This window comes from Apium graveolens, chromosome 4 (assembly GCF_009905375.1).
Source record: "Apium graveolens cultivar Ventura chromosome 4, ASM990537v1, whole genome shotgun sequence".
NCBI classification, from domain to species: Eukaryota; Viridiplantae; Streptophyta; class Magnoliopsida; order Apiales; family Apiaceae; genus Apium; species Apium graveolens.
Genome location: NC_133650.1, coordinates 82848931 through 82865818, shown reverse-complemented (window position 1 = coordinate 82865818; position 16888 = coordinate 82848931). Strand labels below are relative to the sequence as shown.

The 16888-nt window shown below is 33.7% G+C and overlaps 2 protein-coding genes across 2 annotated transcripts; one reads left to right on the top strand and one right to left on the bottom strand.

The window, feature by feature from the left end:
• The first annotated feature begins 2750 nt into the window (after positions 1–2750).
• Positions 2751–6685, top strand: LOC141718121 (mitochondrial outer membrane protein porin of 36 kDa-like). Its single transcript, XM_074520489.1, has 6 exons — positions 2751–2965; positions 3081–3148; positions 4558–4668; positions 5196–5282; positions 5425–5633; positions 6058–6685. Exons 1-6 carry the CDS (start codon positions 2917–2919, stop codon positions 6362–6364), a joined length of 831 nt encoding a protein of 276 aa, XP_074376590.1. The 5' UTR covers positions 2751–2916; the 3' UTR covers positions 6365–6685.
• A 1127-nt stretch (positions 6686–7812) lies between these two features.
• Positions 7813–10654, bottom strand: LOC141718120 (hypersensitive-induced response protein 2). The gene is made up of 6 exons (XM_074520488.1): positions 10500–10654; positions 9793–9990; positions 9420–9540; positions 8912–9003; positions 8702–8798; positions 7813–8373 (listed from the first exon to the last, which is right to left on the bottom strand). The coding sequence occupies exons 2-6, from the start codon at positions 9979–9981 to the stop codon at positions 8015–8017; spliced, it is 858 nt and encodes a 285-aa protein (XP_074376589.1). The 5' UTR covers positions 9982–9990; positions 10500–10654; the 3' UTR covers positions 7813–8014.
• Positions 10655–16888: the final 6234 nt, after the last annotated feature.

Genomic DNA, 16888 nt, shown 5'->3' with positions numbered 1-16888 from the left:
CACTAAAGAAAATAAAAGCTGATACTATTCACGGAGGTATCCTAAGTTCTTCTACACCGGATAATCAAGATTTAAGCAAACAACCTCTAGGCGTGAAATATGGAAATTTTGTTTGGGAGGGACAAGGTATGTACCATCTTGAAGAAATCGCAAATTATAATTTTAAGAAAGCAAAAATAATGGAACAAAAGAAATAGGATTAATGCCTTATCAATATTACATCTCCAATTGAATTTTGGGGTGAAAACAAAAGTTGGAGGGTGCCATATATATGTATATATAGGCACATGATCAAGTAGAAACTAATATTAAAATAAAAACTAGAAACTATTTATATTTATTGATAAAATTAATTTTGGTTATATCTCAGCCACCCGTTCTTTCCTAATCTTCTTCCTCTTTCTCATTCATGTAACATCATTCCGGTCTTTTTTATCCACATGCTACATACACACATACATACAAATACCATATTTATTTATTACTCTTTTTTTCTCGGTTAATCATACCCCCCTAAATCACACACATGTACTAGATATAATCATCCTGAACCCCACTTTTTTCGATGACTTTCAATTTCTTTGACAATCTCATTATCAGTGATTCTCAGCAACAATGATACTTGGCATCCGCAACAATTTTAAAAGTGAAGAAATTGAAATAGAGAAAACACGGGTCTGGAGGACAAATAGGAGATGGCGAGATTCACTCGATAATAATGATTGTGACCGAAAGATTTGAAGTCTCGGACCAAAACATCATTGAGAAATTGATCAGAAAATATAAAAGATGATGATGGTGATTTATGCTTAAAAATAGTGATTTTCATGGTAAAAATTAGTGAATTTCGTTTCAGAATTTGGTATTTTTTTTAATACGACTTGATAATTGAACTTTAAATCTACCCGTTATCTTTGTATATCAGGTTTTAAGTTTCTTGTGATTTATGTGAGAGGTGCTTGTTATTTCAAGTATTGATAGAGATGCGGGAATCAGCTGTAATTGGAGGTGCTGACCAGATTAATAGTGGTCCGAAAAGGTGATGGGGTGAACAGAGGTGAATGAAATGAATGATAATATATTTGTGAATGATGTACAATACAATCCGTGTATATTTACGAGCATATGTGGGTGTTTTATTTTAAGGTAACTAGCTTTACAACCCGTGCGATGCACGGGTCTTCATTAATATTTTTATTTTATTTAAAATTATATTAAATTTCTTTTTGGATCATTATCTTATTAGTACATTTATAAATAATAATATTAATATTTGTTATTGGCGGGATTTGAACCTGAATCTTGGGTATAAATAATAATACAAATATTTGTTGTTGATGAGACTCGAACCTGAGAGTTTTAGTAGTGTATAAATAATAATATAAATATTTGCTGTTGGTGGGGTTCGAACCTGTGAGTTTGGGTAGTGTATTTTTTTAGTATTTGAATCTAACGGTCATGATCACTTGATTAAAAAGATCCAATACCAAATTATACCACATTCTGGTTATTATAATATAGTTTGGATATATGTATATATTTATTATATGCATGTATTTATGTATTAATGTTTGTATGTACATATTAATTATATATTAGTTAATAATTTTTAATAAGGGGTGAAAAAAATATTATAAAAATATTAATGTAGGGGTATAATCGTCATTAATTATACAACTATTAATAATTTTTAATAAATGAATGATGAGTTGAAATCAATTATGTATAAATATTAATATAAGGATATACTCGTCATATTAATTAAATTGCTCATTAAACACCCTTATTCTTGTATTATATATATAATAACTTATAGATTAGGTCGGACCTCTACTTTTTTTTGCAGCTGAGCTGTAAATTTCTAATTTTTATTTTAAACTATTTTTTATTTGAGTAGTCCCATGTATATATTTGCAGTTTGTTCACGATACAACAGTAATGATCGATACACTTAGGTTTTTGTTGCAAAAATTGGGGTCTTATTGCACTTTGTTTCTATAATGCAGCTGCAAATTTTGTAAATTTACCTTAGACATGGACAAGAATAATTTAAAGTGGTGTTGAATAATGGTTCATGAAAACGTAGCACAACCCAGCTGACATTAAGGCCATCAATACTTTGCTCAAAGCCCATCAACCCGAGCCCATTCACAGATCTCATCCCATAATAAAATTCTGTTTGAGATTGCTGTTAAAAATTATTATAGTGTTAGAAAAAGTCCTCGTTAAAAAAGTAATGTTGAAAAAATCAGATAAATATTTAGTAATATTTTTAATTTGTGTATGTTTTGACGTAAAAAGTTACAAAAAATAATATTTTTGATGACTTGATAATGAAATCAGCATCTGCTTCACGTAAAAATTGTTTCTCAACTTTTTTACGCCAAAAGTTGAGAAACAATTTTTTCTAACCGCAACTTTTACGCCAAAAACACTTTTCAGAAAAACAGTTTTTTTTTTCTAAATGAAAAGCAGTTTTTTAATTTTAATTTTACTAAACAATTTTTTAACTGTTTTTAGCGAAAAGCTGCGATTGCGGTCTGAAAAACAATGTCAAACTCTCCGATATCCAAAATAAAATAAAAATAATGATAAATAAATAAAGAAAAACAATATAGATGATGTAGTATTAAATTTGCAATAAAAGGGACCAAATAATCAACGGTGGAGAAAAGAGCGAGGAGAATCCAAGGGTCCAAAATAAAAAGAGGGGAGGGGGGGGGGGGTGAGGAGCAGTAAATAGGAGCACACCGTTCAAAAAGAGAGGAGGAGGCTTTCAATTGAAATACAACACAACTAGGGCTTTTTCCATCTCATCTCGTATTCATATTCATATATATAAATCCTCCCCTAAACCCCCCCTCCTCCCTTTTTGGTCTCTCTCTCTCTCTCTCTCTCTCTCAGAATCATCAAGCAATGGCTAAAGGTCCAGGTCTTTACTCCGATATCGGCAAAAGAGCCCGAGGTTGGTGATAGTTTGTGTTTTTGTTAATTAATTACTTTATAACATAACGATGTTGATGTTATATTTTAATTAAACATGTGATTCATTAACTTTTTTTTTGAATATTTTTTGTTAGATCTCTTGAACAAAGATTACCAGAGCGACCAGAAGTTCACCCTTACCACTTGCTCTGCCACTGGTGTTGTGAGTCCTTTTTCAGATCCACCTTGTCTTTTTTATCTTTAATTTTTAGGGATTTTTTATTCTCTAAGTTTGTTTTTAACTTGTTCTAGGCTTTTTCCATATTTTACTCTGCATTCAGTTATTTTGTTTCCTGCACTAGTCCTCTTCGTTTCTTTACTCTAACATTGTAACCTACCTGTTTATTGTTCGATTAACAGAGTATTGATTTTTACGTTTTATTTAGTATTGAATTTTATGTGCTGTGTAAATCAACTCTAAATTATGTTATAATGATAGAATTATCTTAACAAACTTATTCAACTATTAATTCTTTTATACATAACCATGTTTGTTTCATGGGATTAAGTAGGGGATAGGATTGTAATCCTTTAAAATTTCCAATCCCATGTTTGTTTTGTAAAATATTAGTGAAGGGTTATCTAAGGATTATGATCCTTTAAATTATCTATCCATGTTTGTTTTGTTGGAGTAGAGAATATGACTATAATCCCCTCTAATACTTGGTGGGAGGAGGTATTGTTCTATCCCCTATTACAAGTCATTTTTTGAAGGATTATAATCCCCTAAGGCCATGTTTGTTTCATGGGATTATAATCCCCGGATAATAATCCGGGGATAACTAATCCCATCAAAATTAGTTCTATGGATTAAATAATCCTATCCTAAGTTTGTTTGAAAGGATTAAGTGTAGGATTGGAATATAATCCTTTAAAACTTTATTGTATGTTTGTTTTGTGGGATAGTACTTGGGATTGGAATATAGTCCTTTAAATTTTCCAATCCTATGTTTGTTTCATATGGGATAACAATGAAGGGGATTATAATCTTTTAAAAAATGACTTGTAGGAGGGGATAAAACAATACCTCCTCCCACCAAGCATTAGATGGGATTATAATCCTATCCTCTACTCCAACAAAACAAACATGGGATAGGATAATTTAAAGGATTATAATCCTTGGATAACCCTTCACTATTTTTTTACAAAACAAACATAGGATTGGAAAATTTAAAGGACTATAATGATATTCCCTACTTAATACCATTAAACAAACATGGCCTAATTGTATACCATGTGAAACAAACATAGAATTGGGAAATTTAAAGGACCATTGTTCAATCCCAAGGACTATCCCTCAAAACAAACCTGAGATAAAATTTTAAAGGATTATAGTCCAATCCTACACTAAATCCTTCCAAACAAACAAACATAGGATAGGATTATTTAGTTCATAGGACTAATTTTGATGGGATTACTTGTACCCGGATTATTATCCCGGGATTATAATCCTATGAAACAAACATGGCCAGCAGCTGTACCTATACCTCTTGGTCTCTTGGTTCCGTGGACTGGGATCAATATTCATGTTACTTCCAGGTGTACTAATTTATTGTTTCTCACTGGTTCCAGGCCATCACTACATCAGGAACTAAAAAGGGAGAACTTTTCGTGGCTGACCTCAATACACAGCTGAAAAATAGGAATGTCACGACTGACCTCAAAATTGACACAAAGTCCAACGTAAGTTGTTTTATCTTTCATGTAATGTAGTATAACTTTTTCTGTAACAAATTTTAATTGTTATTGCTTTAATTTTTGATACTGTTATTGAACTAAAGAAATAGTTATAGTTGTTTTGACCGCTACATTAAGTGCATCTATGAATTGAATAGGTGTAACTGTTTTTTATGTGGTCTTTAAGTGTCATGTATGAGACAAGTGGTAGACTAGTAGTCTTTTGACAAGGAATGTTGTCTATATGTAAGGTGATTGGTTGCTTTGAGTTAGTTCTAAGTTCTAACATGTATCCATCTCGTTATACTTATACCTGTCATTGAATCTGACATTGTCATTTTTTTCATTCATATATATAACTCTGTGAGCAATGAGCATCTTATGTATCTTTACATTGTCTTTGAAGTATGAGTCACCATATGAGATCAACCCTATCCTCACAGCTCACACTAGTATTATGGGATGGCAACACGAGGTCTTAATTATATGTTCTATAATTTCACTCTAATAACTATGCTGAATGTTTTGAACAGCTTTTTACTACTTTTACTGTTGATCAACCTCTTCCTGGGTTGAAGACTATTGTCAGCTTTGTAGTTCCGGACCAGAGATCTGGCAAGGTAAGACTAGTAATATCCATGTTATTCTTTTTGGGAAACTTTGTGCCCTTTTGGGCTTCTTAATTACATTGCCTAGCTTACTATCCGTTGCATTAATTAATATAATTGTTCTAAATTAGCTATATATTGTCTACTTGAGCAGCTGGAACTTCAATATTTACATGACTATGCTGGGGTCACTGCTAGCGTTGGGTTGAATGCAAACCCCGTTGCCAACATCTCAGGCGTCTTCGGAAACAACATGGCCTCAGTTGGAGCAGATGTCTCCTTTGACACTAAAACAGGAAACTTCACCAAGTGCAATGCTGGATTTGGCTTTTCTCATGCAGACCTGACTGGTTCGTTGACCCTGTAAGTGTATTATTTGACAACAAGAATAAAGTATCAAGTTGTGTTGTCCTTTTTATAATTGTATATAAATGTGGTTCATTGAGAGGCAATGGGTTAGGCATGTATCTTAAATATTAAAATTGCTGTGCAGTTCCCTGTGATTGTGATTGTTATGCAAATACATTTCGAATTTCAGCTGTGTTTATAGATTGTAATTGTCGTTCAAATACATTACAAAATTTTGATCTGATTTAATTCTTTGCATGTCACAAGTGCAGTTATATCCAATTCTAGGGTCGTTAATCTTTAGTAATAATTATACCTTTGTAGTTGGGAGAAATTGATATTAATAAGTTATTGCATGGATAATGTGCGCTTAGGTAGTTGCCACTTGGTAGTGACTAGGTGGATGATCTGACTATGGAACCTTGTAATGTTCATGCAGGAACGACAAAGGTGACACCTTGAGTGCGTCCTACTATCATACAGTGAACCTCCTGACCAATACAGCAGTTGGTGCTGAAGTGACTCACAAGTTTTCAAGCAATGAGAACACCATAGCTATGGGCACTCAACACGCATTGGATCCTCTGACTACAGTGAAGGCACGTATTAACAACAATGGCAAGACAAATGCCCTTATTCAGCACGAGTGGCGACCAAGGTCCATTTTGACCTTATCCGGTGAATATGATCCCAAGGCTGTCGATAAGAATCCAAAGTTTGGGTTGGCTTTGGCTCTCAAGCCTTGAGAGGCTATTCATGAAGGTGTAACATGGGATGTGATGTGAGAGAACACGGTTTCTTTTAGACATTCATTTTGCTAGAGTCGGTACTTTATCGGTTTTCAGTTCTAGTACTGAGCCATAATAATTTTATGTACTTTCTCTAAGAATCAAATTTATTTACATGGCTAATCACTGTCTAGTATTTTTTATTTGTAGATTGTACTTTGAGATTAACCTGTTATTTTTTCAGTTCAGGGGAGGACATACTTGTCCTAAGTTTATGGCCATTATTATGCCAGATTATGCAATAAGCTGAAATATTCTTGCCTTCGTTGCCAAATTCAATTTCAGGATATTACAAATTTTTTACATCTTTGCTTCACAATAAATACTGATTGTTTGCGCAGATTGTCTAATATCGAGTAGACTGTCTATGAAACCTGGGGTTAAATGAAATCACTCATGTTTCTAAAATATGATATATTATATATGTATATATATATATATAATCAATTTGTATAATGATTATCTCCAACCATATATGCCCTTAGCTAAAATATTTTTATATAATCTAGATTGATTGGTTATATTTTGTCGAACCACTACAATTTTTTTAATGCACCATTTCATTATCTTACCATATTTAACTCAGATTAAATATCTCTTATATTGTTATCTCACAACTTGCCCTAAATTAATAATAATAAAATTTACATTTTACTATATAGCCAATAACTATAAATGACATCATCGGAGACAAAACAAATTTTTTTCTCTCTATAATGTAGCTATTTATTACTTTATATTTATTTTAACTATTTTATTATACCTAACGTGGTTGGAGATGCCGGGAGTATTTATAAATTTTTAACAAGAATAAAATCTAATAAAAATAGACAGACTGACAGGCCATCACCGACAAATCGTCAATGTAGTCATGACAACTGACAAAAGTCAGAAGTTAGCAGATTTCGCCACCTCCAAGATAATAGTTCTATGCACACAGCCCAGGCACCAGACTTAGCCGGAAGTGACTAACATGAACTAAAATTGCGCGCCATTAGGATTTGATTAATCACCCTGGTTCACCAGCAAACATATAGAACTCCTCGATTACACTTGCTTCACACAAGTACCTTGTAACTTGAAAAAGAATTCATCATCATTAGTTATTTTGTACGAAGACTTACTACACAAAACTCTCCTTTGTTATTGTAACATTAATCCTTGATTCTAAAGTCATAACAAATATTATGAATGCAGTGCAAAAGTTTGAAATCTGTTTAAATTATATTTGCATATAACCGTATAACCTAACTTATCCTCCCAACTTAAACTATTTCCAAGACAACACAGGCCTTATGGTTATACTAGCTCATACCGATAATTAAACATATCACAAGCACTTAAATATGTGAGAAATGCTAGTCCATCGACAACTGACAACAATAAATTATATATGGGGGAGCAACTTTAAACTTCAAAAGATCGTAGATTTATGTTGCCGAGTTGCCAAACATATTCACACTATAATCATCTAGATCACCATGGTCCAGCAAGTGCTGGCTGCGCGCTATTCTTCTATCAAGCAGTTCAAAGTGTACTTATGGCATAATATGTAAAAGGATAAATGACCAATCTCAGTGTCGTACGATATTTTTAGAAACTTTATCACTACTGAGCAGCATTGCCTTGCAGAAGACCCTCCCTGATCTGTGAGGCTATGTCTTTCACTGCACCAGGTCCATGTGGAACAAAAACAGCAGATGACTTTGAGGATGCTCCAATTTCCTTCATGGTATCAAAGTATTGTGTCACCAGCACCATGTCCATAACATCCTTAGCTGAAGTCCCAGGAACATTCTCGGAGAAGGCAAGAACACTGTCACGTAAGCCATCCACGATTGCCTGTCTCTGTCGAGCAATGCCAAGACCTGACAGGTATTTGGATTCAGCTTCACCTTCAGCTCTCTTGATTTGCAGTATCTTATCTGCTTCAGCCTTTTCACTTGCAGCAAGCCTCATTCTAGAAGCTGTGATCGGAAAACAGCAAACTTTAGGAGAAATATAAAGGAAGACAGCTAAAAATTTACGTACAATAATAAGAATGTCGAATTCGCAAACACTTACAAAGAATAAGTTATACACTGAAAGCATAAGCAAGTTAAATTATAACAGATAGGGAGAAAAGCATGAGATGCTGGCATGCTGCACATTCTATGTACTGAAGTCTGAAAGTACTATGAAAAGCAATGATATGTATGTGTAATACTTTGTAGCATATAAGCCCAAAATAAAAATCCTACTATGCATATATTAGAGATTAGGTATAAAACAAACACACAAAGAATTGTATTTCACCTGCATTTATCTCATTCATGGCCCTCTTTACTTGAGCATCTGGTTCTATGTCCACAATAAGGGTTTGAACTATTTCAAAGCCATAACCAGACATCGCCTATGAAATGTAAGAGAAAAGTAATATAGGTGATTCACAGAGATAGAAATAGAATGTCTTCCACGACACTGGAAGTAATAGTATTGCTCTTTAGATCAAATATATAAATATACCTTCTCTAGTTCTTCTTCCACAGCCTTAGCAATATCATTCTTCTGTTCGAAGGCGGAATCCAATAATAGCTTCGGGACACTAGACCTAATCACTGAAATATGAATGTACAAAAGACATATAAAACATGGTTGTATTCGATATTGTAAAATAGGATATATTGCTGTATAGCATCTTCATAAAGGCAGGGTCCAAATCTACTACATTGAAGACTCCTGTTACAGTTACATTAGAAGTACAGGGAGACGGAAGAATGGGATGATAACACTTCCCAACATACTAACTCAGGAAGATAAAAAAGAAAGAATGACCCAGCAACAATATGTCGAAAGCATAGTAGCACGTGGCTCAATACAAGATTCTTGTACTATACAGAAAATCTGTGTTAAATGTTTCCAGGGCTTTGAGTTCTTACATAAACAATGTACGAATTCGACTAACTTCAAACATTAAAAAAAATCAGTTTCCCTTGAGCAAAAACTGATATTTATGGTAACATAAACATCATACCGTCAAACACATAAGCTTGGATCTGTGATGTAGTGTTTGAAAGCTTATAGTAGGCATCAGATGCTTTCTCTGCCAAAGCACGATATTGAATAGAAGCAACCACAGTGACAAAGACATTATCCTGTAAAGATGTTAACAGATGAAGCCAACATAATATGATATACAAGTGCGAAGACAATTCAAAAGAAATATGTGAGGTCAATTAAGATTATGATTGGAACATATAAAAAAAACATTAAACATTCAAACGGTTGCAAGCAATTGAATAAACACAGCAACATTCAGAATTGCAGAATAATTACTGAATGGAGCAAGGAAAATGTACACAACACACTTAAATAAAGAGGCAAGAAAAATTAAGTGAGTTTCAGACCTTGGTCTTGGTTTCACAACGAACATTAAGTTGCTGCACACGCAAGGACAGTTCACCTGCAACTTGGTAACCTAAACACCAAGGTAAGCAATGACAACCAGGGTCCAGCACATCCTCAAACTTACCGAAACGTTCCTTCACAGCAACAGTGGACTGCCCTACCTGAACACAACCTAAGGCTTGACCCATAGCTAGAACCTACACAACACAACACCACCTTAAAATAACCTTCAACATTATCCCTTCTAGCTTAAAATAACACCAACAGCAATCAATCAATCAAGTAAAACGCACAATTCCAAATAACAATTTACGTGTACAAAGTACATAACCGTATACACAGCAAAAAATATGCAGTAGAGTGAAAATCTAATATTCACTAATATCCGAGTCCAATAATTATCGATCAACAACAAAAACAGTATGTATCATCTATCATGTAACAGTGTCATTAAAAAGACCTAGGGCTAGATATAAAAAATAAATAAATGGGGAATAAATGTCAGGGTAAAGAAATGAAAAAACATTTACGCCACAGCAATATGGGTGTGAATTGAAGAGGAAATCAAACAAACAAAACATTTAAATACATAAAAATAAAATAAACAGCACAGAGAGAAACACAGAATCGAGATAATTAATTAAAGGAAAAGAATAAAAACAGTGTTAAACATGAGATGAGAAAGATAAACAGTAGATATACGTACACTCGAAAACGCCTCGGGAGAAAGAAAGGGATATTATTGTATGCGGTTGGTTGGGGGTTTTTGTATGTATGTATATTAATCTGGATCACGCGTTTATTTGATTGTATTTTGTATTTGGATACCCTACTACCTGCTTGGAGTGCTTAACGACGCAAACTATGCTTGGTGTGGTATTATCCATCTCGAGATTTTCCTTTTTTCTTTAACCAAGTAAGTAATTTGTTACCAATTATTCAAAAAAATAAATAATTTGTTACCAAATGTACATATTTAGTTTTTAAGATATTTATTTTCTTGCCTAATTGATTCTAGGCTCATGAGCCCCCGTTCTACTTTCTAGTTCTTATTTCTCAATTTTCAATTTCTCATTCACTTTTGATAATCTATTCATTTTCTCAGTGGCAGCAGTCATCACCATGCTTGTGTGAATGTAAAATCTTTTCATACTCATTTTTTCAACAATTTCTTTATATTGTAAGGCATTCAAGTCAATGGTGGTTAGGATAGGTACCCCAGACTTTGATGTAGATGATTCTCCTTCCTCTAAGACCATGAGAGTATAGTTTCTATATTCTTCATTGTCATCTTCATCATTTGTGTCATCCCAATTCTTTCCTTCAACAATATAAACTTTTCCCTGTTGTTTCTTCAGAAGTGCTTTATACTTAGCCTCAAGCTCCAAGTATGCCTTATCTTTCTTTACCTTCTTTTGCTTTCGGAATTACGTGGCAAAGTGGCTAAACTCATCACAATTATAACATCTAATCTTGGATATGTCCACAGATCCTGACTCATAAACACCTTTGCCAATTGTATTTATCTGAGTTTTTTCCTTCCAGTTGTTGTAGGATGATTGACCTTTACCCTTGAAATACATGGTCTTCTTAACTCTTATGTTTGAGAACTTCCTTGCCAGGTAGGCCATAGACTGATCCATTTCATCCAACTCATCAAAAGTGTAATACGTATCCTCTTCCAACTCCAGAATGACTTGTTTTTAGGTTCTTTGTTCTTCAGCTCAACGGGTTGCACAACTTAAATCTGAGATTCATTTTCATTTTCAATTATTTTATGATCATTAGCTATCAAGGCACTTGACACGTCCACAACATGTCCTTGATTCAACTTTAATGATTTTCTCTGCATCATCTCTAGTTCATAGGTTTTAAGAATACCATATAAAACCTCCAAAGTTATTTCCCCTTGATCTCTTTCTTCTCTTATTGCAGAGATCTTTTGTTCCAAATGGCCAGGAAGAGTGAGCAAGGATTTCAGATTGACCTCCTCAGCTTCATAGAATTTGTCATGTACCTGCAAGTCATTTATCAGTTTGTTGAACCTTTCAAAAACCTCAGTTATGCCTTCTTTATGTTTGGCCATAAAACATTCATATTGTGATATCATAATTCTTCGCTGGTTTGACCTTACTTTCTCAGTACCTTCACACATGATCTCGATCTTCTCTCATATTTGCTTGGATGACTCGCAGTTAATAATGTTATTATACATGACATTATCAAGAGATTCAATTAGGATGAGTTGCAAGCCACTGTTAAGTGAAACTTTCTCCTTTTCTGGTTCAGTGTATGTAGATGCATCTTTAGGAATTAGGAGCATAAAGACCAAGAATGACTACATCACCTTCGGTTGCTTCAGGTACCTTTATCATAGGATTGAAGGGTCCATACTTGAGGATTTCAAGATACAGTGGATGAGCCATCATGAATGACAAAATCATCTTCTTTTTCCATAAAGTGTAGTTTCCTTTGTCAAAGACAGGGATCTTGATAATTCTAAGTTTTTGTGCACTCATATTTCCAAGATATAATCTGTTTACTTTCAGATTTTGCTATGATACCACTTGTTAGATATGAAATGCACACAAGGGGGTGAATGTGTGTTTCTTGATTTTCCTTTTGAAATTTGTAAAATGCTTTCAAGAAAATCAAGCTAAGTGTTTTTGGTTTGGAACTCAACGGGATGTATGAAATTTGTAGCAATAATTAATCAGTTATAGAAAACAGAGAAAAATAATTATCAAAACTTACTTGATCTTTTTATTAAAAATCAAATCAGTTGTGCTGTAAATCCGTGTTCCTGAATACTTTAGAATAAAACTATTGTTGCGCAAGACATGCCTATACAATAACAAGACTAAGTCAATTTGACAGCCCAAGATTTAGTTGTTTGATAATTAACTTTGTATTTTGTAATGTATTACTTGAATTTGTAAAATGGTTAGAAGATTAGACTGGAGTATTTTTCTGTAAACAGTTCAAGCTAAGGGAATAAACTCTGGAAAAAGATCAAGTTATATCACGCCTCAAAGAAATGATACAGAAGCTTGGAGTTGAATAAATCTGTTTTATGACAAATGTTTTAAGTCAAGATATTGACAAGTCACAGATCAAGAAATATAGAGAAGTCATTCGAGAACTCCAGAATGACTTATCGATAAGTCCAAAATGGCTTATAGAGAAGTCTCAGAAATATCGACAAGTCAAATGAAGATATGAAGATTGGAGATATCGACAAGTCATTTATGCATGTAGAGAACTCATAGATATCGACAAGTCAAAATGAAGATGTGAAGATTGGAGATATCGACAAGTCAAAATATCATTAGAGATCTCAGAGATATCGACAAGTCAAAATGTATATAGAGATCTCCGAGATATCGACAAGTCAATTCTACATGTAGTGATCTCAGACATATCGATAAGTCAATTAGCATGTAAATATCAAGAGACCTCGATAAGTCAAATATACCTATAGAGAGCTCAGAGATCTCGATAAGTCATTATACTTATCGAGATGTCACTTCTTTATAGAACAAACTGAAGATCTCGACATGCCTCTCAAATACAGAATGCAAATAAAAGATCCAAGATTATCAGTCAATAAACGACCTGTCAACTAGATTGAAAAGTCTATAAAGTAGATAGGGAGAATACAAGATCAAGGGCCAAGATTAACTAGACAAAGGATGGTCACATACCTGCAAGATTCTGCACATATTTGCTAAGCTAGAAATGGAAATAGAAAAATGTTGCTTTAGAAAAGAGTTTAGTACATTTTAGTACAAGTTTTGTAAATCCATGATGCTAGTGTATAAAGCAAGCATTGGTCCTTGGTTTAGATGTATCAAACAATTTTAGATTTTCTTTTATTCTCTCAAGGAAGAAGCTGAGTTCTTTTATTTTAAAGAACTTAGAATTTGTAGCAAGACAAACTTAATTAATACAAATTAAGTGACTTTTGAAATATTGTGTTTGCTGTGATTTTTGTTTTAATTCTTCTAACATAATATCTCTACAAATTAAACTGCTTTGTTCACACATCAATAATATAACTTCAAAAAGGCTAAAAATCAAGAAAACACATCCACCGCCCCCTATGTTGTACTCAATAGCTAACAAGTGGTATCAGAGCAAATTCTGAAAGGAAACGGATAAAGATCTTGGAAGTATGAGTGCACAAAAGATAAGCAGTATCTAGATACCAGCCTTTGATAGAGTGAACTATACACTTTGGAAAAAGAAAATGATGTTGTTTATAAGGATGGCCAATCCATTACATATCCAGATTCTCAAGAATGACCATTGTTAGATATATTTGAGATATCATGTCTAATATGTTTCATGTTTAGTTTTCAGATCTTAACAAATAGGAAATATCAGTACTTACTGGAATCAGTACTTACTGGAGGTCAGAACTTAAGGATATCAGGACTTAGATTATCAGAAGATAAATATCAGAAGATGGATATCAGAACTTAAATACGGGAGGACTAACAGTTAAGGAAGGAAGCTGATTTACAGGAAAGAAGATCGAGACTAATACAAAAAGAAGATATGCATGGAAAGAGTTAGAGGACTGAAAGAATTGTATAAGATATCTGATTGATATATTTTAGGAGATATAATTATATTACATATCAATTAGAAGTTATCTTGTAACTGTGTACTATATAAACACAGACATAGGTTTACACTATATGTGTCATCATTATCGAGAAGATCATATATTGTAACCTAGCAGCTCTCGTGATATTTGTTCATCACTGAGAGATAACAGTTCCATTGTAACAGAGTTTATTATATCAAATATATCTGTTTACTATTACTTATGTTCGAAATCGATTTGATTATATTCTACACTATATTCAACCCCTTCTACAGTGTTGTGTGACCTAACAAGGGGTATCAGAGCCTATCTGTTAACACACATACAGTAAAGATCCAAAACAATCATGTTTGAAGAAGCAGAAAATCCAACCAAGCCCGCCAAAACTGAAGAAACTCAAAAGACTCAAATCCACAGTCGATATGAGACTATTAGGGTTCCCATACTGAGACCCTTTGAGTACCCCATATGGAATGTGAAGATGGCTATGTTTCTGGAAGTTACAGATCCAGAATACCTTGACAGAATTAATGATGGACCGCATAAGCCAACCAAGCTCTTTGTTGTAGTTGCAGATCAGCCAACAAAGACCATACCAAAGGAGAAAAGTGAGTATACAGCTGAAGATATCTCATCCATTGCCAAGGATGCAAAGGTAAGACATTTGCTGCATAGTGCCATTGATAATGTCATGTCAAACAGGGTAATTCATTGCAAGATTGCAAAGGAGATATGGGATGCTTTGGAGAAAAGATGCCAGGGAACTGATGCAATCAAGAAGAACAGGAGAACTATACTCACTCAAGAGTATGAGCACTTTGACTCAAAAAGTGATGAGTCATTAACTGACTTATATGACAGGATTGTCAAACTCTTGAATGATCTGTCACTGGTGGACAATGAATATGATCTTGAAGATTCAAATCTAAAATTCTTTTTAGCTTTTCCTGAAAGTTGGGATTTGAAGGCTACTATTATAAGAGACAACTATGCTTTTGATGAAACTACTCTTGATGAAATTTATGGTATGCTCAAGTCTTATGAACTTGAGATGGATCAAAGAAGCAAGAGACATGGGAGAAAGTCAAGGACAGTTGCTCTTAAGGCTGATGAGGAATTCCTCAAAGTGGTTGTCTCAAATAAAGGCAAAGGAAAAGCTCTCATCATAAAGTCTGATTCAGAATCATCAAGATCTGATGATGATGATTCAGAAACTGAAAGTTTACTTGAAATAGATGTTGATGAAGAGATGATGAAATTGTGTGCTCTTATGATGAAGGGTATTACAAAGATAGCCTACAGGAAATTCAAAAGGGGAAAGAAGTTTTTCAAGAAAAATGGAAGTACTGATAAGAAAGGGTTTAGAAAGTATGAAGGCAAAAGTGCAAAGTCTGACAGAGGAGACAACTCAAAAGCCAAATGCTACAATTGTGGTGAAAGAGGCCACATATCTCCTGACTGCAAGAAAGGAAAGAGTGACAAAGGCATTGAAAGAGATGTGTCCTAAGTCCAATCATGTATGATGATTTAGGAATAACTTTTATGTAATTTGTTTTGATTTCATTGATATTAATAAAAGACTTGTTTTGGTTTTATTGCGGGCTTTATCTATTTAAGTGTTTAAATAAGATATACCATAGTTTAGAGTAAAAAATTTTATGGATTATGATGAGATCATAATAATGAGACCTAAAAGATGATAACTCTGATCTTAAATAGTTCCTGGTCGTAGGATTACTAACTGGTAATTAGTAATCCACAAAGATCGGTACATACTATGCTTGCTTCATTATGAAGGATGTCTGTTCTCATAGACATTTGTGTGGTGACACTATAGCTAGTATGTAGGTGCTTATTATAGAATAAGTTCACTGAACATGACTCACACAGCTGAACAACTGATGGAGTTCACTCACGTGTCAGCAAATGTTCACATAGTGATAGTTGTACAAGTATCCCTAGACTTGAGGTCATCATAGTCATCTTGTGTACACTGAACTATACTTTGGTTTAGTTCTTAGTCTCCATGGACAATAATAAGGGCTCTACTGGGTGTAGGAATTTGTACACGAAGATAGTGTATGATCAATAAAGGATCTACCCCTTCCTGTGAAGGAATAAAATGTTCAATGCTGATCCACTTATGCTAGTTCAGGAATCTCTGACCAGAGTGAATGAAGTTAGAAAGGAGTTTCTAATTAACATTAATTAGAACTAAGCATAGTGAATGGGAAAGCATATGATTAAATAAGATAGGCTTGACACGAGTTCCATGCCTTGTATTTAATCATGACATTGCAGGATAGAAGGAATTAATTGTACGGTAACTATTCACTGAATAGGTTCTTGGTATTCTAAGCAGTGAATTCGTATTATCCGGATAGTCGCGATATGCTGAGAAGTATCCCTCACGAGGTAGAATAAATATAATTAATTTATTAATTAATCATATTTAATGAATTAGAGAATTTATATAAATAATG